General features: G+C 45.0%; 1 protein-coding gene across 1 annotated transcript in view; it reads left to right on the forward strand.

Annotated features, from left to right (window-relative positions):
* STK39 (serine/threonine kinase 39) overlaps window positions 1-27382 on the forward strand; it is a 1578058-nt gene that overhangs the window by 829435 nt on the left and 721241 nt on the right. The window contains exons 9-10 of the mRNA XM_078681624.1: window positions 4550-4598; window positions 4705-4770. Coding sequence (XP_078537750.1) covers window positions 4550-4598; window positions 4705-4770 — 115 coding nt within the window. The remainder of the gene's footprint in view (window positions 1-4549; window positions 4599-4704; window positions 4771-27382) is intronic.

The following is a 27382-nucleotide window of genomic DNA, read 5'->3' on the forward strand; positions in this document are numbered from 1 at the left end:
CATTTGGTCTCTTAACAAACATACTTATTGGAATAAAAAGAATTGCATTTTTATGATTACATGCCCTTGCAAATTGAAGTACGTAGGGATGATGACTAGGTCTGCAAAGATACACATCAGTGAACATAGGAGTGGGACGAAACATACAAGAAACACAGCAAATATGAGTCCACACTTCCTGGAAATGAACCACACTGCAGATGGTTTGTAGTGTACTATCCTAGGTATTGTAACATACAATAATACATTACTCATATCACAGAGGGTACAGAGGTGGCTGTTCCGGCTAAACACCCACATTAATGGGTTAAATGATGATATTCCTTTGAGTGAATTGTGATAGCAATGATCCCCATTTGTTGTACTCCCCCCTCAATGACTGTGTCTTCCTCTATATTGTATATAATATTTACATCTATGTTGTTGACAGGACAATACATGTAGGATAACATGTCCTTTAAATATATTTTGTTGAGTGGTGCTTTATAATATCCACACAGGGGCACCCTATCAACTTTTATTTTTATGACACCCTATACCAGGGCCGGACTGGGAACACAAACCAACCTTGGCAATTCAGATGGACCAGCTAGCGGGGAAGGTAAGGGGGGGCTACGCTTGTGAGCAGCAGTGCTGCGGCTCTAGCACTGCTGCTGGCCACTTTAGCTCCACTGCTGCTGCTGCTTTTGTTATAGAGCGGTACAAAAGGGGGTGGTATCGCTTTGTTATAGAGGGCTGACATTACAGTCCTGCTGCAAAACAGGCCCCAGTAACACAACCAGCCCCCACCACATCAAAAACCGTCCCACACCATTCAGGCCCACCGGGAAGACAGCAAGTGCCCGCTACAGCCAGTCAGACTTTGCCATATGCCCATTTTTAATGCTAAATCAATGCTAACTTCTCCCAACATGGTGCCAAGGTTGAGCCATTGTTCTCGACCCTGCTTGGTATTCTATTGCCTGATCATTATTATGTGAACGCGTCTATGATGCATCTACATGCCTCACTGACTGCTTGGTCGTAATACATCAGGCCACGTACACTAACATGTTCAAGATTGTGGAGATGGGTAAAAAGGTAGGCATTCTCACTAATGTGTTCATAAGTGATGGAAAGGCATTTTAGGTACAGACACATTGCGAACTGAGAATGCAATTTAATTATTGATACGATTATAATCATGTTCACAAACTAATAGTAAGTTGATTTCACAACCCTGCCAGTCCTGTGGTGCCTAATTTGAGTGTCGATTAGGTAATAAAAATCCTGTATTATACACAATATTTTGCATAAATATTTGGCGCACTTCTATTGGTTTCATAAGGATGTGTTAATTTGTTATGGTGTCCATCTATGGCTCTGGCAACACTATGGTGCAATTTTTATGGTGGGAGATATATGTTGGCTGACTGATCAACCTTATTCATGCAAAAAAAACTGTATTTTTCACTGACATGAGCTATTTCTCTCCCACATTGATGAGTATGTTTATTGTATTTTTTAGTTTATTATGGATTATTTCTGCAATCTAAACACATAACTGATGTGTTTTCAACTGTGGGTACCCACCTCAAATTGAGTTAGGGTCCTTTCATATGTACATTAGGTTATTAGGGTCATGATGAATTGCCTTGGATCTTCAGACTAAGCAAACGGCAAGACATATATTGACCAGTTATAGAGAATAATAAGGAACATTATTTCCCTACATATTACACTCTGTTTGTATTCATTAACGAGGACCTCAAGTATGAGAATAATTTCAGTGGGTTAGTTAGGTAATTTTAATCTCACTCTTTCACCAGTCTACTCCTCCACAATCAGCTTCTCACCCATTTTAAACTTCACCAATGGCCAAGTAAGTAATAGAACATCAGCACAGAGCCCTTTCATAGGGGCCCTTGGGCATTGTAGTGATGGCTCAACGAGGAGCTGCCCGATGATGAAGCATGCCACCTTTGCTGGTGGGTGACGGCTTTTGCTCTGAATTATAAACATTTCCACTGGCCATTGTTTCACTCAGGGACAATATTTGTGTTTAACTGGAGTGTTGATAGAAACAGCATCCTCAACGAGTATAAACTGAGGAGAAGCCATATTTAGGAGCAGTGTAAATTGGAAGAAACTATTGTATGAATATTGCATTAGGAACAGTAGCGGTCGGCAGTAGGTGTTTCTGCAGGGCGGTGACGTGGGCAGGGGGAAGGACAGGGTGGGGGTAGTAATGTATGGATTACGGAGTTTTAGAGGTAAGTAAACATTTCAATAAATCAAACGAATTTCGTTGCACGCACTGCATCACCAAATGTGATGCAGTGGGCGCAACGAAATTCGTTTTATTTATTTAAATGTTTACTTACCTGTAAAACTCCGTAATCCATACATTACTACCCCCCCCCCCCCCCCGCCCACGTCACCGCCCTGCAGAAACACCTACTGCCGTCCGCTACTGATTAGGAAACCATGTCACTTAGACTACATACACCTCACTTTGTAGGGAGTGTGATAAGATGGACCTAGACAAGGAGTAATGATGATTAGCGATATGTAATTGGGGCAGGACCTTGGAAATTATCAACTGGAAGTGTGATTCTGGATCGTAAAACAAAACATCTTGAAGTACATTTTCTGGCCGGGACATCTTGCTTCCTAGCTTGTAACTGAGGAGATGACATGCAATGCCTTTGGCTTTAAAGTAGAAGGTGGAATGTGCTTTTGGTGAACTACATGCAGAATTGGCGTTGTGTCTTTTCCTAGCTCTTATGTCGTGATCATAACTTCACAGTAGCTATATTCTGTCTGCAGCCCTGCCAAGTGTCGCACATCATGTGACTAATGCATTATAATGCCTAATCCGACATCAATGCATGGGTATTAAATGTCACGCTATTCAGTAGAGCCCAACTCTGAATATCTCTGCTGTGTGTGCCACAGGCACCCAGTGTATAAGGCAGGCCTAGGTTAGAAGAGAGGTGGCTGTGATGTTGTGATGTATGCACAGTCATTTCAGCCTGGGCCCGGCTAGTTTACTTTGTCTAGCCCACAGCTTCGCATTGTCACATGACATCCGCCCCTCTGTGATACAACTGGGCAGGACAGTGCAGTGTTGATGAAAGCTTGGGTGATGCTGCGCAGCTTTAGATTGGTCTCAGTTTTACATCATCAGTGGTGTGGCCGGTCACATAGTTAGTGCAGCTCCTGTTGCTGGTAGGGAGACCCTTTGCAGGGAGTGTGGGCATTTCTCTACCTGGTTGTCAGCTGTGCTATCCAGACAGAAAGGGTGGCGGTGGTGCCTTGTGGACCCAGAATTATCTATTGCCATCACTGTTGTATTCTGGCAGCCATGTACTAGTATGAAGACAAGGCCTCCTGAGCAGTGCTGCAGCACACTTCTTTGCAGGCGTACTGCTTTGACCTACTGCATGATCCAACCCTCAGTGCCTCACGGACTGACATTGATAGTACTGAGGCCCTAAAATCAGAGCACAGTGAGTGCAGCAGGCACCACTGACTGCAGGTACAGTCCAGCTACATGCACTTGTTCTGAGGTATGCCTGGAAATCAGCAATGGCCATTTGCCACTGTTCTCACAGAAACATAATATGCATTTGTACCTGTTATGAGATTAAATATTATAGTTAGGGTCAATTCCTCTGTATTCATGTTTTCAATATAGCACTTCTGCCACCTTGGCTTGCTCTAAAACTCTTTTAGAAAACATTAGACTTTGCATGCATTCCCATCTTGTATTTTTTGCTGCAGGTTTATATTTCAAGGTATAAACAATATTGAATTATGAAAATACCGCCCAGGGGGCAGCCGTAGTACTGGGTTGTATCTTATGCTTTTCCTCTTTCTATGTACCTGCCAGGGGTTTGCTTGTACACAGCAGTCAGTTCAGAATACAAGTTCTCCCAGAAGGGACCAGGTAGCATTTGTGCCAGTAATCACATGAAGGTCAGGCCCTTCCTGGAAATCTCCATAGTGTGATCAGTTGCAATAGGTTAATGACTTTTAAATTCACAGGTTTTTGCAGCAGTATCAAATCCTTTTTTCTTGCTTTTCGTTGTGCAAAAAGCACTTTGTTTCTGTTTTATATCTTTTTACATGGACTTCAGTGCTTGGTTTTACTCGTGAAAAAGTGTATCGAAATGTCACACATTTGGCCTCAGAATGACACTCAGAGTTGCCTTGAAATGTCACACTTACATAATCTGAAAACTTGCCAGCTATGTGTATGTGCTGTGATGGTGCTATGTAGTTTATGGAGGAACAGAGCTTTATTTACCGCCATTAATGATAACATTGTCTTAGGGCCTGTTTACGATCTTGGCCTACAGGGTTACTCTGTCAAACAAAATTACAATTCCATTATATCCTATGATACTAGTAATACGGGGACAGGATATGAGTATCCCATCTTCCAAGATCATAATCAGGCCCTGTCACACCACGTGTTATTTTAGTAAAGACTTGCGTACCTTGCACGCTTTCGCACAATCAACAGCATTGTTGTTTCTAATCCGATGTATTTTTGAAATTTCAGGCCCACAGCAGCAGAACTTTTAAAATGCAAATTCTTCCAGAAAGCCAAGGTAAAACCCTTATAAACTTTGAAAGAAAACATATGAGATGGGCTTGAAATGTAATCATTCCGTTCTATGTTTTATATTCAGGCCAGCTCTTTTTTTTGTTTTCTAGAACCGAGAATATTTAATTGAAAAGCTTTTAACTAGAACACCAAATGTGGAACAGAGAGGGAAGAAGGTAAGACATTTTATACCTTCAACACGTGCATACATTGATAGGATACTTACAAACTCAACGCATTCAGTTTCCAAAATGTGAAATTATTAACCTATTTACTGTATTTCATCAATTTGCTGAATTTTATGAGAAGTAAACTAGGATTTAATCGCATTTAAGATAGTAGATAGTATATTGCTTTTTAAGTAGTTGGAAAGATAACAAGGGAAACCATTTTTATCTTGTGTCCATACACGCTACAAGCATGATTCAAAGGCACTCTGGCCTTGTTCACAATGCAGATCACTTGTCATGGATGCCAAGTAGATTCGTTACTCATTTAGCCAGTTGTCATTTTTATATTTAGTTTGAAGAGTTAATAAAATTCATCAAAAGTCATAAAAGTTAATTTTTGTATAATATTGTAAAACTTATAGTATGAATATTTACTTTCAACTCCCACATTCTCACATGGTGTTGGCCCTAGCACTAGCCGGGTCCGGTGACTTAGTTGACTAATGCATCCGCTATAGGAGTCTGTGTTTTTTTATCTCATGGGCAGAGGTTTGAGAGAGCGCAAACTGACCTAAATGTATGAGTGCATCACACTTACCTGTAGTAAGCACAAATCATGAGGAGAAATGCCATGAGTGCTAGTAGTATCTGCAATTATATTCTGAATGTATAGCTAATGTAGAGATTTAAGTAGAAGTGGAACTAATACAGAAATGTGTGACACTATATGATTTTATTAGACGTGATTATTCCTGAATCCATGTCGTGTAGCTGTTAAAATGTAAGATGGCATGTGGTTAAACGCAGAATGTGGTAGGCCTCAGGGCCAGAGCTAGAAGAGAAGGGGAAGGTGTTTCTTTTCACGACATAGATTGAACTAATGTTTTGGTCATTGCATTAATGGGCCATGATTTATAGATGTGTTTACTGAATAATAGAATAAGAGTATTAACATGCTTTAATTAATGAAGAAGTTGAATGCTATAATTATTATGAGAAATGTTGTAGGCCTGAAATGCTTTAACATTGCTTTACACGTACATGTCTGGGCCGAGAAATGTTGCGAACCTTTTTGGAAGCCTATGAGAGTTGGGATCTTGGCTGCAGATGTCTGTCTGCAAGGGATAAGGGGGGATCCAATTATAAATGAATGAATAGAGGTCTGTTCAGTAGACGGCCCAGACATGGAGGAGGGTTCCGGAATGTTTTAAGGGGTATCAGCGGGCCGGAGAAGAGTCTGAGAAGCAAGGTCAACTCCAACGTATGAGGCCCAATACAAAGCAGCATGGAAAAAGCCAGAAGCTACACCACGTGAGAGGCGTCTCATGAGGGGCGTCTCAAATGTTGTTGACTGTTTTGTATTAGGGACAGCACCCCTGGGTGGAGATAGAGCAGATGCCTGAGGACCCTTTAGAGAGCGGATGGGTAGGCAGAGAGGGGTCATGACTGGAGAACTATAGGTTTTCACCAAGAGACTAAGAGTGAGTGACTTCCCTTGGGGGTCATTCACTGCTGACACTTTTGTTAGGTTGAGACTTGGTTAAGTAGGGATACCATCTAGAGCAGGGTAGGGACAGCCTAACCTGTGTGTTTTCCTCCAACTTAAATGAAGGAGAGATCTCAATATGCGTCAATGCTGATAGCTTTATTATTCTTAGAACTTGTACTGGTAATTTCCGTTGCTCGTCTGAGGGCTTTCAGAGAGCACATGTATGTAGTTGGACCTGTGTATCTCGTGAATCTCATTCTGAGATGCCTGTATTTGCAGCTTATCATATCCTTACAATAAACTTTTGAAAGCTAGAAGTTGTTTGTGATCTTTTGGAGCGGGGTCCTTTATTGGGTGAACTAACTTGGTAAAAGAGGCACTTTCTTCCTTCAATGACAGGCAACAAAGGTTCAGTCGACCAGATCGGGGTTTAGATCAATAGTGATAAGGTATCGATCAAAATCTCGCCCTTCCAGTTGGTAGCTATAGAGGATGGTTGCCTTCTTGAGGACGGTGACCTAGGCCAGGTTAGCTTACCCCAAGGCCCCTAGAGATCGATGATCGGAAGAACCGCCCGCCGAAGAACATCCGGATGACGTGAGACAGAAAAAGCAGCAGTATCGGTCGAGAGTGAGTATAAAGGGTCATGCGTGTTAGATTGCGGTGTTTTTGTATTGTATCTATGTTGTAATGTCTGGCGGAGTTGAATGTCTGTAGAGTGACTGTGGAACAGGTTGTGAGCGCGCGCAACCGGTGGAAATCTTAAGTTCAAGGAGAGCTTAAGTGGTTCGGGTGTATCGGACACCCAGAGTAATTGTCAAATAGTGTGAAGGGGGTCATGAGGTACCATTGATCACCCGAAAGACCGAGATAGGGGGAACGTAAGAGTGAGTGCGTGAGTAACGGACGCTGGTCGGAGGTTACTGTGTGTGTAAGCAACCTATCAGAGAGACGATAGACATTTCGTCAGTTGTGTTGACAATTACATATAGACTGTGGACGTACAGTCGAGGGAAGTGACCGCTTGGTCGGAAGTAGTCATTTTTCGGTGTATGAATGGGACGCATGCATGACCGGGAGACGAGTTGAGAAAGGAGGGGTGCTGCTGCGAAGCGGAGGAAAGTGACGTCAGGAAGTGTCGCGCAGTGATTGGCTGACCGGAGAAAGACCGCGTTGTGATAGGCCAGCTAGCAAAGACGTCAGAAAGTGTCGAGCTGGGATTGGCCGACCGGAGAAAGACCGCGCTGCGATAGGCCAAGTTAGCAAAGCCGCGATAGGATTGGTGGATTGTCATCAGGAAGTAAACAGAGTAGCGAGGCTGGATATTGTGCGCATAATTATGAAGTGTTTTAAATGGCTGAGAGCGGCGTTTAAAAAAGAGAAGCGGGGATCGGATGAAGGGGAAGAAGCCCCGCCGGAGGGTACGCCAGCTCGTTACATGGCAGTGAATGTTGGGCTGCATACGATCCTTTGGATATCAGAGTGGAGTAAGATCACGGAAGGAAATGAGGAACTGACGTTCCCGAAGTACGGGACGTTCAGATTAGAGGTGTTACATCGATTAAAATCAGTCATGACCTCAATGAGACCCTTGCCTAGACCGACCCAGTTTGAAGCCCTTGATGCATGGATTAGGGCAGCGCATGAAAAGAATATGAACAGACGACAAGAAAGGGTGAAACGATCGGTAAGGGCAGTGCAGGATGCCAGGTGGGATGCGGATGCTAAAAGATGGAGAGTGCATAACATGGAAGTAAATAAACTGTACCCAGTGTTAGAGGTGCCCGGAAATAAAAGCCCCCTAGAAGAAGATGATGAGAGCGAAACAGAGGACAGCCTGATAAACAGATTATTGACAGACAGGCCACCCCCGTATAATAGAGCAGGGGGAGAGGTCGAGCATAGTGAAAGAGAAAAGGGGGGCAATGCAGGAGAGCATGGACCGCTTCCCAGTTCAGAGTGGGATCCTGAGGCAAAGAAAGAGCTGTCCCAGCCTAGTCAGGTGCAACAGGTAGTCGGGAGGTTTGTGGTACAAAGAGCGCCGGAAACGGAGTGCGCCACATCCTACGGATTACCAGCTGCACTACAGGTACCTGTTACCATAGGTCCTATAGTATCGATATATGACCCAGAGAGAGCAAGAGGGGAAGAACGGGTACGGAAGGACAGAGAAAGAGCAGAGACGGCAAGGAGGAACGATACGATCAATTCCCCAAGTCAGATGCCGATACCGAGAGAGTGGAGCACCCCGATGCACACAGCAGGGGATCCAGGAGGGGATCCTGGGGGCCCTAGATGGCCAGCGGATCTGAGGGGAACTGGACGAAAATCCTTTCAAGAGCTAAATGAGTACATGAAGAAGTGGGATGAGGCAGTGGAGGCTCACAAGAGCATCATAGCTGCAGAAGCTGAAAGGGAAAGTCAGGACAGCAGAGCTCGGACTCACTGCGGGGCTGGGGAGAGCAGCCCGGAGTGGGACTGTAGAGAGAGAGATAGTAGGGGAGTCACCCATTGGGCCCGGAGTGGAGATAGAACAGACCTGGAAAACGGGGGCCCCGGGAGTGGAGGGGTGGCGCGCCCAATACTCAGTGAAGGGGAGAGGAGAGCGCAAGAGTACAGAAGCAGCTTTAAGTGTCCACACTGTGTGCCCGGCACCAGAGAACTGAATGGGAGTTGTGAGAGGTCGCACCATAGTCCCTGTGATGACGGAAATGAGCGCAGCCCAGGGAATATGGGGAACCAGGAAGGATCGTATCGGATACTGAGCGATACTAGGCAAAGGGAGAGTAGCGACCAGAGGGAAAATAACAGAGAGGCGTACGGTGAAAGGAGAGAAGAAGGAGAGAGTGGGCAGAGCAAGAGTGGGGGTAACAGGCCCGTGTTCCATCACCTTCCAAGATCGGATGGCCGAGCATGGGACCTGGAGAGATGGGAGCAAGGGAGAGCACTCATTAACTCTCCCGAGCCCAAACGTAGAGCTCGGAGTTGGGATGGTAGGGAGACCAGTGAGCCCCCTTCGAAAGACATATTGCGAGCTGAGATAAAAGCTAAGAGACTCGATGTCGCCAGCTTAAGGTCAGACCTGGATGACATGATAGATGGTACCCTGCCTTTAGAAAGAATGGAAATGTATGAGCAGGATGAAATACTGTATATGGCAAAGGACATCACTCGGAAAGCGAGAGCAATCCATGAGAAGTTAGTCGAACTAGCAGGCAAATATATGGTGGACCTGTCAAGAACCAAAGCATTACAGGGTAACCACAGGCTACATTATACAGATCGAGACCTAGATGAGAGGAGAACGATTGGGCTGAAAACGCACATAAGGGAACTGATCACGGGAATAAGGACATGGAGGGCACTAGATAAGTGGGAAGAGAGGTGGTCCAAGAAAGGGACCGTCAGGAGAAGCACGCTTGGTACGACACCAGGAAGGCTGCAGGGAATAGAAGCATACCCTTTGCGTGAAGTCGCAAATGGGAATTATGTGCATGTCCCTTGGAGTAGGGGAGATTTAGCTGCTTTTACCACCTCCTCCCCCAAATTGCGGGAAAGCCCAGTGGAGTGGTACAAGCAAGTTGAGAGATTTGTAAAAATCTCAAAGGTCCTATGGATAGATCTGAACACGCTGTTTGACATTGTAGTACCAGGAGATCTGTGGACAGCATGCAAGGTTAGCGCTGAGTGGCCCACAACGGAGCCGGAGAGAGATGCTAAGACTAATGGGCCGTCCGAGATTGTGATGGCAAAATTCGAGAGAGTGATGACTTGGCTGAAAGAGAAAGTGCCAATGCAAGACATAGATTGGGTCAAAATAGACCGAACCAGACAGGAACCCAAAGAGACAGTCCACGAATATTATGAGAGATTGCTGAAGGCGTTTAAACAGTATAGCGGCTTGGATGTAATGGATCCAAAAGACATAGGGCAATTTGTGTCCAAGTTCGTCCTGGGACTGAGACCGGATATTAGTTTAATGATTCAGCAACACTTGATTTGTTGGCAAAATAGACCCCTAGACGAAATACTGAGATATGCCAGGTACTGCTGTGATGAGATAGACTCCAAGGCTAAGAAACTAAAAGAAAAATTGATGGTGGTACAGATGCAGGCAGCAGGGAAGGGGGGACAGCAGCAACAGCAGCAAGGAACAGGTACAGGAGGAAAGAAGCAGTACAGTCAGAACAAGGGCAATGAGGAGAGTTCCACCTTTAGACCCAGAATAGACATAGCTGCCTTGAAGAAAACGACTAGGTGCCACCAGTGTAACGAGGTGGGGCATTGGAAACGCGAGTGTCCCTACAATGTAGAGATAGGAGAACAAGAGGAAGAGGAGGAAGAGGTCCAGAGAGCGCCTACGAGAGGGGTGACGCCATACCAGGGAAAGGTGCTCAAAGGGGGGGGGGCTCCTCCCCGAGCCCAGTTCCCGCAACCTCCCCGAGTAGGGAATATGGGTAAGACCTATAGACAGATGCCCCTGTTTGTAGAAGGAGAAGAGTGCTATTATGTGGACCCATTAACCGGACAGAGAGTGGAAAGAGAAGACTGCACCCTCGGGGCAGCCTTGGAGGTGGACCAGAGGGGACCCTATGTCGAAGCAGAAGTAGCAGGGTGCCCCACGACGTTTCTGGTGGACACAGGAGCCACTAGATCCACGATCAGATCAGCTGCAGTTCCAGACCTGCCCATGTCTGGAGAGACCATACAAGTGGTGGGGGTCGCAAACAGGAGAATAACCAGCCAATTGACAGAACCGGTACAGGTGAAAATAGGGAAGTACAGCGATGAGCACCAGTTTGTGGTTTGCGATTCAAGTCCTGTGTGTCTGCTAGGCAGAGACCTGTTGTGTAAATTGAATTGTACAATATACTGTACACCTCAGGGAGTGGAGGTATTGACCAATGATGATGACGCAGACTTCAAAGTTGCAAACTCAAGAATATGCGTGGAGCTGTACCCTACTTTGACAGTAGATGAGCTCCCCTGGGACTTGAGAGAGACAGTGGCACCAGAAGTATGGGACTTCACTGGGGAAGAGATTGGATTGGTCAAAGGGGTGGACCCAGTGAAAATTGTAGTGAAACCGCATGCTGAGTTCCCAAGAACACCCCAATATAAATTGACTCCAGAAACGATTGCAGGCATAAAACCCGTGATCGAGTCCATGATTAAACAGGGAATACTGAAAGAAATCGTGGGTAGTCCATGCAACTCCCCGATTATGGGTCTGCAGAAACCAAATGGGAAATTCCGGATAGTACAGGACCTTCGAAAGATTAATAACATAGTCGTTTCGTGTTGTCCAGTGGTACCGAATCCATCAGTGATACTGTTTCAGATTCCATTCCAAGCTGAGTGGTTCACTGTGATTGATCTTTGTCAGGCTTTCTTTTCGATCCCTCTGGACGAAGAAAGCCATTTTCTTTTCGCATTTAAGCTGGAAGGTCGCGTCCTAACATGGTGTCGTATTCCTCAGGGGTATACAGAGAGCCCATCGATCTTTAACCAGCTTTTGAAGAAAAATCTTGAAAGTCTAGTGCTGCCCCAGAAGTCAGTTCTGGTCCAGTACATAGACGACCTCCTCGTGGCGTCAGAAACAGAAGAAGCTTGCAGGGAGGACTCCATTGCTTTGTTAAATCACCTAGCTGCCAATGGGCACAAGGTGTCCCCGGGAAAGTTGCAGTACTGCCTGACAGAAGTGCAGTACTTGGGACACAGAATAGAGAAAGGCAAACGAAAGGTGTCACCAGACAGGATAGAGGCGATCATGAAAATGAATGCGCCTAAGACACAGAGAGAGGTCAGGATGTTCCTAGGGATGGTGGGTTATTGCCGACAGTGGATCGCGAACTTTTCACTGAAAGCAAAGCCCTTGCAAAAACTGACGCATAAGGAGGTGAGCGATCCGGTACCATGGGACAAAGACTGTTTGATGGCATTCCTACAGCTGCGAGAGGACCTGTGTCGTGCTCCGGCATTGGGAATGCCTGATTACAATAAACCATTTTTGCTTTACTGTTGTGAGAGAGAAGGTTGCGCGTTGTCTGTGTTAGTCCAAATCCATGGGAATGCCCGTAGACCAGTTGCTTATTTCTCGGCTACTTTAGACCCAGTAGCCGCAGCGTTGCCCGGATGTCTCAAATCCGTTGCTGCAACGGGTGTCAGCATTGAGAGATGTGAAAATATCGTCATGGGGCACCCGTTAGAGGTGTGCGTGCCCCATTCTGTTGAACTGTTGATGACCAGGACCAAAACACAGCATCTGACCAACAGCAGGCTCACGCGCTATGAGCAAGTTATTCTTGCTGCAGAGAATGTGACCCTCAAGAGATGCTCTGTTTTGAACCCTGCCACCTTGATGCCACTCCCAAATGATATCGAGGATGATGATGAATGTACAGACCATGACTGCCTCGATGTGACTGAACTATGCACCAAACCCAGACCCGACATCGTAGATGAGCCACTGACCGACCCAGATGAAATTTTCTTTGTCGATGGCTCATGTGTAAGAGACGAAGTTGGGCAGTTGAGAGCAGCTTACGCTGTTTGTACAATTACTGGAGTTGTAGAAGCTGGGTGCCTGGAAGGAGTACACTCCGCTCAGGTAGCTGAGATTATTGCCTTGACACGTGCTTGCTTGGCAAGCAATCAAATTCGAGTCACCATATACACCGACAGCCAATATGGTTATGGGGTGGTTCATGATTACGGGCAGTTATGGTCTCAAAGAGGGTTCATGACCTCTTCAGGCTCTCCCATTCGCAATGGAGAGTTTGTGCGCCTGTTGTTAGAGGCGTTGCAATGTCCAGCAGGTATCGCAGTTGTAAAGTGCACCGCACATACCAGAAATGAGGACTTCGTCTCGAAAGGCAATAGATATGCCGACGAAGTCGCGCGGTATTGCGCGGAACAAGGGTACTCTTTCACAGAGGTGGAAGTGGGTGGAATAAATGTAAGGACTGAATTAGCCATGATATTGGAAACTGTTGATACTTGGGACGAACTGGCAAACATGCAAGAAAATGCTCCTGATTTTGAAAAAGAAACATGGGAAAAGGCAGGATGTGTAGTGGGTGAGTCCCATTTTTGGGTCTCAGCAGACGGCAGAGCAGTGTTGCCCAATGAGATGGTGAGCCCAATGGCCAGACACATACATGGTCCCGTACACCTAGGGAGAGACGCTATGCTGAGAGTGTTTAGACAGACTTGGTACAATCCTAAGTTTAGAATAGCAGCAGAAGCAGTGTGCCAGCGTTGTGTGACCTGTCAGCAGCTGAACGTAGGGAAAAGAACACCAGTTGCACTGAGTCACATAGGAAGGTCTGGAGGTCCATTCAATCGAATGCAGATAGATTTCATTGAAATGCCGAGATGCAACCGCCTCCGCTATGTCCTGGTGGTTGTTTGTGTGTTCTCCAGATGGGTTGAGGCATACCCTACACGTAGGTGCGACACCCTCACAGTGGCCAAGTTACTGCTTAGGGAACTCATTCCGCGCTTCGGGGTGCCGGCCTCTTTGGAATCAGATAGGGGAACGCATTTCAACAGCGAGCTTGTGAAGATGATTTGTGCAGCTCTGAATATCGATCAGAAGTTGCATTGTAGTTACCGACCAGAAGCCTCAGGAATTGTGGAGCAGATCAATGGCACGATCAAAGCCCGAATTGCAAAAGTGTGCTCCTCAACGACCCTGAGTTGGCCTGACGCCCTGCCATTGGTCCTCATGAGCCTTCGTAGTACCCCAGACAGAAGAACGGGGTTGTCACCACATGAGGTGTTAATGGGGAGAGCAATGAGGCTGCCATCTGTCCCAACTACTGCACTGTTAAATATCACAGATGATATGATCCTGGACTATTGTAAGGGGCTGTCTGACGCCATTCATTCTGTGTCCCTTCAGGTGCAGGCTGCCGAGGTTCCATCGTGCCAGGGCCCGGGCCATGACCTGTACCCTGGGGACTGGGTCCTGGTGAAAAAACATGTGAGAAGAAGCTGCTTGGATGTTCGTTGGCGTGGGCCCTTCCAGATCATCTTGATTGCGAATACGGCTGTGAAGGTGGGAGGCCTGCCCAATTGGATCCACGCGTCACATACGCGAAGGGTTCCAGCACCTCGGGAAGAAACAGCTCCTCTCTCGGATAGACGTCCAGCAGAGGACCGAGAAGCCATAGAGGGGGCTAGCCAAGCTGTAGAGGTGCCAGCGGAAGCAGGGAACGAGTCTGACCAAGCTGAGGACGGTCAGTACAACAGCGAAACAGACGACGCTACAGAAGGAGAAAGTAGCTGGGAGTACGAGTCAGACACTGACAGGTCTGACAGGGAGCGAGAACAGACAAGAAGGAGAAGGAGTAGAAGGGCACGTGGAGAAGCTAATTGGCCGCAAAGAAGGAGCTCTAGCCTGAGGTCAACTCCAGAGGTAACCCTTCCTCCGATATCAGAAGACTCAGACCCGGAAGAAGGTGCTCAGGGCGCTGAAGCACCGGACCGAAGAAGGTCAAGAAGAGTGCGTGTGCCTAACAGAAGATACTCCACACCTGAGTGGACATATCTGGCGACAAATGTCTTTGAAACAGGAGACAGGGAGGATTCGAGCGGTGGTGGTGTCCAGTTCTGAGCCCATCGTCACCGTGGAAATACGACTGTTGGTACCCGGAGTCGAACAAGAAGGGTCACTAACATTCATGCTCCCCAGACCTCCCCGCCTCAGCAAGTTAAAACACATGTTTCTCTCAGAATTGCAATTCCCCGACTTTGGTACAACGATAACAGCCCATGAAGAGCACAATCTTCGTTTGGAAATACTGAACTTTGCTATCGAAGCTGCAGGTACAAACTTGATAGTAGATGCTTAAAGGACTTTGTAAATAAAGCGAGCAGAAGAAAAAAGAAGATTACCTAGCGCCCAGGAAGCAGAGAATATTAGGGACCTTCCCTTGAGTTGATGGAGAAGGGCTAGGGTTGTCTTTATTGAACTGTTAAAGGACTTTTGCGAAGAAGGTTGTCAGCTTCCAGTTGTGTGGATTCTAAAGACAAAAAGAGTAAAAAGAGACTGTAAAGGAACGAGAAGAAAGGAACTTTGTGCCAAGATAAGAGAGAGCTATATTGTCTGACGAAATGGAAGCCGGCACCCAGAACCGCAGAGCTAAATGTATAATAGGTACACTAATAGTAGGAGTGATAATATTAATAGCTTTAGTGGTAACAATTTCTTATGTAAAGGGACATGAGGAAGAGGCGAAGGTGACTGATGTGAAATCTGTAGAAACGCTTACACCCACTGTTGCTGGTGAGAAAAGGGAAAACACTCAAAAGAAAGCGTTATTAGCTGCAGAAGCCCGCAGGTTACACGTAGATGAGTCCCAAGGAGACTTTAGGTCAAATGCTTATGCTAAACTCTTATATGAATACGTGGATGCCATGGAGGTTAAGGACTGTTACGTCTGCATGCAGTTGCCGGCGTCTGTAGATGAAGGCATTAGATATCATCACCTCCCGCTGACATATGGCATTACATGTAGCTTATTGCTTAGTATATTTTATGAGAGAGATAGTTTTGAATACTATTTCTCCAACTATGATTCAGTGTTGCCAGAAGTCCCAAATTATAAGCAGATGAACAAATGGGACTACTGGAAGAGTGAAGACAGATTGGCCAAGTTCTTCATTCCTTGGATTACCTTAGATACTTCACATGCCCGTAGAAATAACCTGACATGCAAAGTGTCAGAAGTCGAGAAGAAGTTCATAGGGCAGGTGGATGATCGTTACAGGAGACAAAAGATTTTGAAAAAATCAGGACAATGGAAAACAGATTGGACCGAGGAAGAGAAGGCACACAAGAGAAAGGGTAGTAGTGGTCCAATAGCTTTAGATAAGGCGCAGAGAGGAAAGCTATGTCTTCACCGAGCCAAAACGTATTATGAAAATGTATACGTGGGAGAAGTCAGCTGTGAACATGCTTTCAATATAGAGTACTATACTAAAGATTTCCTGAAGGGAATGCAAGTGATTCCAAATGTGTATTTTGTATGTGGAAGAAATGCTTACGTGAGACTACCTGACAACTGGTATGGATCATGTTACCTAGCAATTGTCTTCCCCAAAATATATCATGCACAAGACTTAGAGATCATCGAGGGCAAGACATCATCGAGGGGAAGGAGAGATATAGGAGATGCAGAAATGGTTGGAGATGTCTTTGGAGCTGTGTTCCCTCTTTTGGGAGTAATCCTTAATGATGTTAAAATTAGACGACTGGCAACAGTCGTCGACAGGTTGTCTGCCAGCACTGCTCAGTCCTTAATGCTGGTAGAAGGAGAGATGCAATCGATAAGGGCTATGGTTCTTCAGAACCGTCTTGCGTTAGACGTCCTACTAGCAAAAGAGGGCGGAGTCTGTAAGGCTTTGAAGGTCCAGGAATGTTGTACTTACATTCCAGACAATTCGAAGCCCCTTGAGAAAGTTATTAGGAACATAACCGATATTCACAAGGAGATCGAAGACTTGAGTAGAGAAAATGTCTGGGAAAAGGTGGGCCACGGAATGAGTGAAGTTGGAGGGTGGATCTCCACCTTAGGCAAAAGCTTTGTGTGGTATATACTAAAACCTATCATCATAATATTGATCTGTGGGATCATATTGTGGGGATTGGTGAGGGTATTCAAATGGTACAGAGCAAGAAGGTCAGAAAGGGCCCAAAGAGAGCAGCTGCAGAGATTGGCTGCCATACAAGATAATCAGTACAGGAGTCTGAGGGCTCTGGAAGCGCAGAGACAAGTTATGCTAGCAATAACTGCAGTTTAAATGTTAGTGATGACCCCGAGAGGTCATCAAAGGGGGGAACTGAGAGAGCGCAAACTGACCTAAATGTATGAGTGCATCACACTTACCTGTAGTAAGCACAAATCATGAGGAGAAATGCCATGAGTGCTAGTAGTATCTGCAATTATATTCTGAATGTATAGCTAATGTAGAGATTTAAGTAGAAGTGGAACTAATACAGAAATGTGTGACACTATATGATTTTATTAGACGTGATTATTCCTGAATCCATGTCGTGTAGCTGTTAAAATGTAAGATGGCATGTGGTTAAACGCAGAATGTGGTAGGCCTCAGGGCCAGAGCTAGAAGAGAAGGGGAAGGTGTTTCTTTTCACGACATAGATTGAACTAATGTTTTGGTCATTGCATTAATGGGCCATGATTTATAGATGTGTTTACTGAATAATAGAATAAGAGTATTAACATGCTTTAATTAATGAAGAAGTTGAATGCTATAATTATTATGAGAAATGTTGTAGGCCTGAAATGCTTTAACATTGCTTTACACGTACATGTCTGGGCCGAGAAATGTTGCGAACCTTTTTGGAAGCCTATGAGAGTTGGGATCTTGGCTGCAGATGTCTGTCTGCAAGGGATAAGGGGGGATCCAATTATAAATGAATGAATAGAGGTCTGTTCAGTAGACGGCCCAGACATGGAGGAGGGTTCCGGAATGTTTTAAGGGGTATCAGCGGGCCGGAGAAGAGTCTGAGAAGCAAGGTCAACTCCAACGTATGAGGCCCAATACAAAGCAGCATGGAAAAAGCCAGAAGCTACACCACGTGAGAGGCGTCTCATGAGGGGCGTCTCAAATGTTGTTGACTGTTTTGTATTAGGGACAGCACCCCTGGGTGGAGATAGAGCAGATGCCTGAGGACCCTTTAGAGAGCGGATGGGTAGGCAGAGAGGGGTCATGACTGGAGAACTATAGGTTTTCACCAAGAGACTAAGAGTGAGTGACTTCCCTTGGGGGTCATTCACTGCTGACACTTTTGTTAGGTTGAGACTTGGTTAAGTAGGGATACCATCTAGAGCAGGGTAGGGACAGCCTAACCTGTGTGTTTTCCTCCAACTTAAATGAAGGAGAGATCTCAATATGCGTCAATGCTGATAGCTTTATTATTCTTAGAACTTGTACTGGTAATTTCCGTTGCTCGTCTGAGGGCTTTCAGAGAGCACATGTATGTAGTTGGACCTGTGTATCTCGTGAATCTCATTCTGAGATGCCTGTATTTGCAGCTTATCATATCCTTACAATAAACTTTTGAAAGCTAGAAGTTGTTTGTGATCTTTTGGAGCGGGGTCCTTTATTGGGTGAACTAACTTGGTAAAAGAGGCACTTTCTTCCTTCAATGACAGGCAACAAAGGTTCAGTCGACCAGATCGGGGTTTAGATCAATAGTGATAAGGTATCGATCAAAATCTCGCCCTTCCAGGTTCAAATCCTTGTGGGTCCACTCAGCCTTTCAGTCTTCTGACGTAGATAAAATGAGTGCCATCGAGTTGGGTAACAATAAACATCTGTTATTCAGTGTCCAGATGCCCTTGTGAACACGCACCTTACAAATACTCATGATAAGGTTATATCTTAGTAATTAAAAGGTGCACCATTGAATTAAAGGGCCCTAATACCCAATGCTTAAAGTTGATCCCTTATCATTATAAATGTACATTCTCTCACCAGGAACTGCCTGCCATTCACATTAATTATCAGGTTAATTGCTTTAGCTGCGTTTTTCTAATGCTGTCAGTTGGCCTGTGACCATGTCTATAAGTTAGTGTTTCTAAGTAGAGTAAAGGACCCTCGCTTATTACCATGTGTCTGGTGATTGATTCGTGGAACACATCGTTGGTTCAAAGAGAGATCAGAGCCCATAGACTGTTAGGCCATTGCACTCTGTTGAAATCGCTGGGTCATACTGTGTTTTGTTCATATACGAATCAAGGGGCGATTTATGAAACCTTCAGCTCACAATGAATGAAGGACAACTGGAGCAACTGCCAGTAAAATATGCATGGCCCCTCACATAGCCTTGATGTTGGTCCTGTATAAATCTTAAAAAGAGACAAAACGTCGACCATTTTAACATCGTCAAGGGTGAATGTATTTGGGAATATCCTCCCTGGTTTTTCCTCTTTGAACACTCTGAAGAAATTATTATTGTTTGTTTACCATCTCGATGTGGACGTTTCTTCCTTTTTTGTTGTTTGTGTCTGCACTCAATATATGCTTGATTGATTTATTGCCTGTTAGGGTTTAAGGGGGGGTTCAATGACAAGGTTGCAGATTTATTTTGTATACAATTGTCATGATTACTTTTGTAATAGATTCTTTTTGTAATAAATACTGTGACTACCAAAATATACTTTCTCCTGTAGATTAAGTCTTATGATATATTGGATTTAGATAGTGAAATATACGTTTTATATAATTGTTTCTATCCACGGGGCAGTTGTACTTAGCAAGCAACGGGCGTCAAACGTAATAAATAACGGATATAGCCTTTTTCTACATATGTCTTGGAAATTGCCCTTTCTGCATTGTCACCCCTAAACTTTTTGCCTTCCTCCTCCCCTTTTTGCTGAATTAATTTTTGCTTGTTTTAGTATTCTGGGCACTTTACCACTGCTAACCAGTGCTAAAGTGCATATGCTTTGTAGTTAAAACATGGTAACATTCACTTATCCACAACTGGCATATTTAATTTCCTTACAAGTACCTAGTAAAGTGCACTATATGTGCCCAGGGCCTGTACATTAAATACTACTAGTGGGCCTGCAGCACTGATTGTGCCACCCACTTTAATAGTCCTTTAATCATGGCTTAGACCTGCCACTGCCAAGCTTGTGTGTGCAGTTTAAACTGCCATTTCGACCTGGAAAGGTAACTTACTTGCCAGGCCCAAACCTTCCCTTTTATTACATACAAATCACAATGAAGGTAGGCCCTAGGCAGCCCTATGGGCAGGGTGCAGGGTATTTAAAAGGTAGGGCATGCACTTTTTATGTCCTGAAAGTGAAAAACCCCATTTCACTACTGCAAGGCCTATCTCTCCCACGGGTTAACATTTGGATTGACTTAAAACCCCTTTTAAGTGTAATTTCCAATTGGGAATATATAGAGATTTGGAGTGTGATGTCTCTGGACTCACAATTTAAAATCACAACTTATGGTGAAGTCGGATAATTGTAAGTCTGAAAATGACACTTTTAGAAAGTTGCAATTTTTTTACTTTAGCCCTGCTGTGTCTCTGTCTGTCTCTGAATTCATGTCTGAGCTGGGTGACAGCTGGACTTTGTGCATTCCGTCTTTCAGACACACAAAGGGAGCTGGGGTGTGATGCTTGCATCCTGATTGCCCAGCACCAGGTTGCTGGGTCTTCCTGAGGTAAATTGGAATGGAGGAGCTGACGCTTGCACCTGAATAGGGCTGTGCCTGCAACGCAAAGGGCTGCATAACCTCTTGTAGGGAGTCTGGATCCAGGGCAGGAAAGGCAGGGACCTTGTGATCTCCAAAGGCCTCTTTGAAGTCCCCCCACTTCAAAAGCACACTTGGGTATACGTTCTGGACCCCTGACACCACCAAGTCAGAACTCTACTGTAACCAAGGACATTATGGGAGATGAGCTTCTGCGCTGTATGAGGGACTGCCACTTTGCTTATTGCATTTTTGTGTTGGTCTGCTACTTGCTGATTGCCTTGCAAGGGACTGACACTTTGCCACCTGCTCTACTGTGTTGGCCTACTTGCCTGCTGTTTCTTGCCTGGGAGTGGGAAGGACTGGACCTGCTTTTTATATCTGTGAACTGAAGATTTTCCAAGGGTTTGTTGGCTTGCTTCCTATTCACTGAAGTCTTGGGCCACAGAAGACTTCTTGCAACTCTGCTGGTGTGGCTGGACTCTGCCATCTGTGAGTCTTATCCGTGCCTGGGGTGCCCCCTCCAGTTCTAGGCCTCAAAGTGGGTTCTGCAGCTGTTTTCTGCACCAAACGACACAGTGGCTCCTTTGTACCGATCGTAACCGAAGCAGTGTCGAGTTGACAACGACGTGGGTTTCGGTTCCGAGGCTCGAAAACGACGTAGCACCGATCAGAAGATGCCACTGTGAGGCTTGACTCCTAAGCAGGACTGACCCTTCAACACTGTATGCAAGGCTCGACCTTGATGCACCGACCTAACTGCATGAATTGGTATCGACCCAGTAAGGTACTCAACACCGACGCTTGCTCTGCTCAAGGTACTTTTTCTCCGGATTCTGCATGGGTCCTGTAGGCAGCCTGAACTTTGGGTTCACCCCGGTCTAGTGCGACCTCAAGTAACCTTTTAGCGCCATTGACGTCTAAGCACTGTTTTTGAATTTAATGTTTAAAAATGTATATCTCGACTTCTACTGATTGGATTTTTGTCGTTTGGTCTTGTTTTCTCAGATAAATATCCTCGGTCCAAGCTGGTGTGGAGGCTTTTATGTGATGTTTTTTACTGTGTAGCTGTAATTTAGTTTTGCACAAATCCTTTACACATTGCCTCTTAAGTTAAGCCTGACTGCTCTGTGCCAGCCTACCAGATGGTGAGCACAGGTTAATTTAGGTTGAGTATCTGACACACCCTGACTAGGATTGTGGTCCCTTCTTGAACAGGGTAAAAACGTCTGCCAACTTAAGAACCAACTTCTAACACTATGTCTAAGGTGAATGAATGTATGCATACAAAGTACATGAACTAGTCTGACCATGAACTATTTCAACTTGTAGACACACAAACCCACACTTGCTAAAGCTGTGTGTTAGTGTCACCCAAATGTGATCCAAATAGTGCAAACAGCAGCAATGGATTAACTTTCATGCACAAAGGTTATTTTGTTCTGAAAGTGGGCAGTCGTGCAGCACGAAATGGCTTTCACTAACCCCCTGGTGTGTCTGTAGCTGAACAGTGCAAAAACCAAGGTTTTTAGCTCCATGCCAGATCTACTAAATTTACGTGACCTGGCTTTGCACTAAATGCTAACATCAAGTGGACTGTTAACAGTCAAGGGGTTAAGCGGTATATGCCTGATATACCAGCGAGTAACATGTCTGTTTTTCAGTAAAGCACACATCTTACACTTCTGACCCATTCGTGGTGGTTACATTTAAGAATTTGCACTTGAGGGTGTACATCCTGTGCAAATCCCATGCTAGACACTGCTGGTGTGCCTTTCCTCCATAGTGCAAGACTGAGCATCGCATAGAACAGCCAGCTGCTGATGATGTCATTTGGTAGGCAACTCTAGCTAAATCTATAATATATTTTGCCCTTCAGGCAATCCAGCGATACAATTTTTCAGGCATTGCACAATTGGGTGAAGCACATCAAATCTCTTCATATTTGGCAGTTTCAGATTTCCACGATGGACCATTATGGTTTTACAAATTAAATTTGTACCCAATACATTTAATTATATAATAGCTGGGAGCATCCCTTAACAAACATTTTGATGAAAAAACATAAATGTCAAAGACACCTCAAAAGTGCTTCTGCTGTGTGAGATCAAACCTTTCTCCCTGGATATAACCTATCTTCCTAGATTCTACAGTTGGATCACTTTGTTGTTGCTTTGTTATTTGAATATCATGCATTAATGGGAAGAGTTCTAAGGTGTAGTCTGATTCTGCACTCCTGTGAAGTAAAACGTGATGAAAGAAATTGGGATTTCTGAGAGGCATCTTTAATAAATCAATCCCCTAACTGTACAATGGGTTGACTACAGGCGCTGCAAGCTTATCTCTCCTTTGAGCCAGTATTGATTTTTTTTATAATGTTCCATGTCTCGTCTTGCATGCAGCAAACTTCACCACAACATACAATTATTATCCCATGAACTAATCCAAGGTAAATGGCAATACAATTACCTCAGGCTATGCAGTGTTTCTATAAACATTTTTTACTAATGGTTGAACTTATAATGAGTGTTGAGGTACATATTTGCTAAAATTAATTTGTTAAATTTCCCCTTGTGGCATATGTTGAAGCGGGTCCTGATTATCTATAAAGATACCAGTGGGGCTTGGCAATAAGGAACAGTTTAAATTTAATTAAACAATAATGACCAGGAATAGCAGCCACATCTCATAGTTGTGCGCTGGAATTCCATTTGCATTAGGTACATGGCTTACTTTATATTGTACAGTGGGTGCAATAAAGTGAAGCTCGTCCCTCTTTGTGCTGGAAATACTGGTACAGTGGGTCATACATTGAGTGTTTGGATGCTTGATCCCACTCTGATAGAAGGGGCCATAAATACCAACTGTAGATCACATTCGGAGGTGGTCCAGGTGGCCAGGTTTGTCAGGTGTGTTATCTAGGGTGAGACTTACTACTAGGCATTGTGTGGGCTTTATCTGATGAAGGCAACTGAACGGTTGCTTTGACATCATTTCCTTGGGCTGAATGTAGGCTCTCAGCTGTGCATTTATTTGTGTTTATGAGTGTGTGAATCTGACTCATTTCTATAGGTACTACATCCTACGTCCATATGTGATTTATGACTGCAATCTTCCAGATGTGTTTGAGGCTTGTTCCACACTGGTGTCTCTATCATGGAAAGCGCTAGGGGTGAACAGAGGGCAGCTGTGTTATATTTACCAGATAAAATGTCACCCTGAAACCGTAATGAGTGCCTTATGGTGACTTTAGGTAGCATAGGCAACAGTTGTTCTGTGGTGAACTGGACTCCTAAGAGCGGGACCTGTCTATAAATTGATCCGATGCTAACACATCCTTCTAGCTATAATAACTGCTGATACCACTTTTATTGGCAGCTTTCCTGTGTAAGCTGCACATATTATGCTATATAAATAGTTAGGTCCCTATTTGGGCTACCCATGATGGCGCATTTATGGCCTATAAAAAATGACCTAAAAATACTGTGCTCCTTTGTCGACCATTTTTCCTTGATAAACACAATGCTAAATGGTGTTATGAATGAAAGGACATTACTGCCTTCTAGAATTCTCTAGAGCATTGCTTCCCAGACCTTTTAGAACCACAACCTACTTTTTAGTATGACAAACTTATGCAACATACCTTGTATTAGTAGACATAATGTTGGCAATTTTTTAATGTAACTAAAGCATTTTGTGGTCATTTACAGACAGCACATTTTCTATTGACATGGTCACAAGATTTGAGCAGATATTCATTTTTAATGGTAAATTTAAATTGCACACCAATGATAATGTGTGGAAATCGGTTTTCAGTGAATATTTATTATTTGTACATCTCCATGTAAAGTGCCTTGATTTGTTCATATATTTGTTTCCATCACACTTCACGTTTTGTTCTGCGTTACGAAAAAAATGATATCCTACAGCCTTTCCTTACACTTCATGTACCCCAGCAAGATTGTCACATAATTTGCTTTACTTTTCTTTCTCTGACTGCAAAGTGAAAAGAGTTTGCAAACACCAGTCCCCATGTTAACAAAGAAAAGCAGCAGAAGACATAGCCTGACGTTTGACCACTGTCTTTAAGAGTGCAGCATCTGTGACAAGATAAATATAGAATTTAAAGGCATCTTTAAAATATTGCTTGGCCTTTTGTGACCCACCAGAAGTCAGCTCAACAATTTGGGAAACACTGCTAGAGATCCCTCCAAGAATCTATGAACAAATTGTGAGATTGGACATGCTAATCATGAGCTAAATCAGTAATTTGTGTACTCAAACTTCATTTCTCAGGTTGCGTAATTGCTGCTGGATGATAATGTTGATGCAGCCCTGCCCTATTCTCACTCCATTACCGAATGTTATTCAGCCGTACTATTTCCTAAGTATTATCCTTGATAGACAATCAAAGCCTATTTGTTTTCCTTGTAGTCTGAAGCGCCCCACAGGAGTTGAACCTCTCTGCTGCTAAGGATATTTCTGCAGGGACTTGGTTTGAGGAAGCTTGACTGCATTAGGATAACTGGGCAGCTTTCCTATATTACCCTAGGGCTCAAAACCTTGATGTCTCAATTCATGAAAATAGGTACCTATCCGTGTACATACTATGAAATGTCTTTGCTTAAACAAGCTACTGTAATGGCTTTGTTTAACCTCTTCAGCGCGACCGCGATTCCCCCTCCGGTGCTGGGCCGTAATAAAAATGGGCGTGGTCATGACGGAACGGTTCCGTCATGAGCACAGCTCAACCGTAGCTCATGACGGAACCGTTCCGTCATGAGCATGGAAGGGGTTAAGAAATGTTGTGTTGGGCCGAAGCATATTAAAGCCATGATTTTAGACCCCAAATGCGTTAAATCCTTTTGCCAGAGCAGGGGTAGGATTGTCACTAGTTGCACACCACCCATTTGTGTGTATTAATCTATGGCCACACGCAGTATTGAAAGTGTCTGAAACGAGAAGCCAGTAAGACTTTTACCCGTGCTCACGCGTTGATGCGTGCGGCTGTCCGCCTGTCTCCTGTTATTTGTTTTGCAGAGTTGAGCAACGAGGTGCTCTTTTGGCTATCTCGTCTGGTTGTGACCCTATAACCAGGGGTAAGTTGTTACGTCTGAATTACATACCGATGGCATGATATGCAAACCACGATTTAGCTAACGAAACTCCGCTGGTATAAGCTCACAACGCATAACTACACAGGGGGTTGAAACACGAGCCATACTCCAGAATCTGACTGCTTATTAACACATATATCATGAGCACTTTGAACCTTTTAAAATCTTGTCCTTTGATAAATTGATTCCATCTAGATTGTCACTATTGCCACATGATTGCACTTGTCCTGATGGTATATAATGTGATGCACACTGAGTCACATTTGTTTTTACCTTTACCCACCCATAGTGTATCCACCAATATCACCCTTGGGGCAACAACTAGCCAGTGCATGTAAATTACTGCTGCATTGATGGATATTGCTGTTCTCCGGATTAGGGGGTCGATTACGATGGCGGTGAATCCGCATCCTCCGGGCCGGTGGAAGCCACCGCCGGCCCGGAGGATGCGGATTCACCGCCGCGGCATAGAAAACACCCACCGCCAGATTATGATGGCGGTGGGATCAGCGGCGGACAGCAGGTCCGTCCGCCGCTAATCCGCGGGGTGTGGACTGCAATATGGTGGCGTTTTCTGCAAGACACCGTCAGCCACATTAGGATGGGTGCGGAAACATGCTTTTCCGCTGTGGCTTTTCCGCCGTGGAAAAGCATGTGGAACTTTGCTTCTGGGGGCCCCTTGCGGGCCCCCAGGGTGTTGGGGGGTGGGGGGTGCACATGGGGGGTACCTATGGTACCCCCCTGCTTTGGCATGCACAAGGTGGCAGGCACCACGCGGTGCCCGCCACGTTGTGTATGTCAAAGGAAAACATGCATTTTTAACTTTGCGGCGGGTGCTGCTTAAAGCACCACCTGCCGCAATGTTAAATATACGGGATGTGACCGCCAGGGTGGCGCTCACATCCTAATTTCAACGGAGGGACCGCCGCTGCCCCGGCAGACGGTCCCTCCACCTCGGGGTTGGCGGACGGACGCAGGCCCGTCTGCCATCATAATCGACCCCTTAGTTCTGAAACTTTATTAGTTTATATTCTTCCTCAGGTCTCACCGATCCAGGTCGCCAATCCAGGAACATCGCAAGCAACGCTGGTGACAAATATGGTACTCAACACCGGCCTTGCGGTAGTGTTAGAGTTTAGGAGTACTTGACTCCCTTAGTTACTGGTCCTGAAGAATTACCGATTGACCCGTTAGGGCAGAAGACAAGAAACATGTCGGCCACACACACTGTCTAGACCCTGTAGGATCATCATCTCCAAATAGGGCTCACATATTTTAGCTACGTTAGTGCACCCAAAGAATACCATTTGTTCCATATAGAGCAGTACTAAACCTATTTTAAATTCACAAACGCACACTCACTCCACTACCTTAACCACACACCCTCACGCACCAAGCGGCTGTCTCTTAAAAGATCTCTGGCAAAGAGCCCCTTCGCAGGAGCCTGTCGGGCATTGCAGCACGGGCCCGACGAGGATCACAGCCCAATGATGAAGCATGACATCCTTCGGGGTGTGTGAGGGCAATCCATAAGAGACCTGTTCACTTCCCTCAGAAACTGCATATCCCTTTGATTTATGTACCTACTAGGAGCATTGTGCAGGATCTCAACAAAAGCTCCAAGTTCCTCCATTTTGATAGACATAAATTGGTACTACAGTAGTATTTCTCACTTACTACGAAATGTTGTTCATAAACCAGCACCCAGAGACCTCTGCCTCCACATCTCCTAACTTTGCAGAAATCTCCTCCAAAGTGGTGGGGATCT

The sequence above is a fragment of the Lissotriton helveticus genome, chromosome 3_1 (genome assembly GCF_964261635.1).
Source record: "Lissotriton helveticus chromosome 3_1, aLisHel1.1, whole genome shotgun sequence".
Lineage (NCBI taxonomy): Eukaryota > Metazoa > Chordata > Amphibia > Caudata > Salamandridae > Lissotriton > Lissotriton helveticus.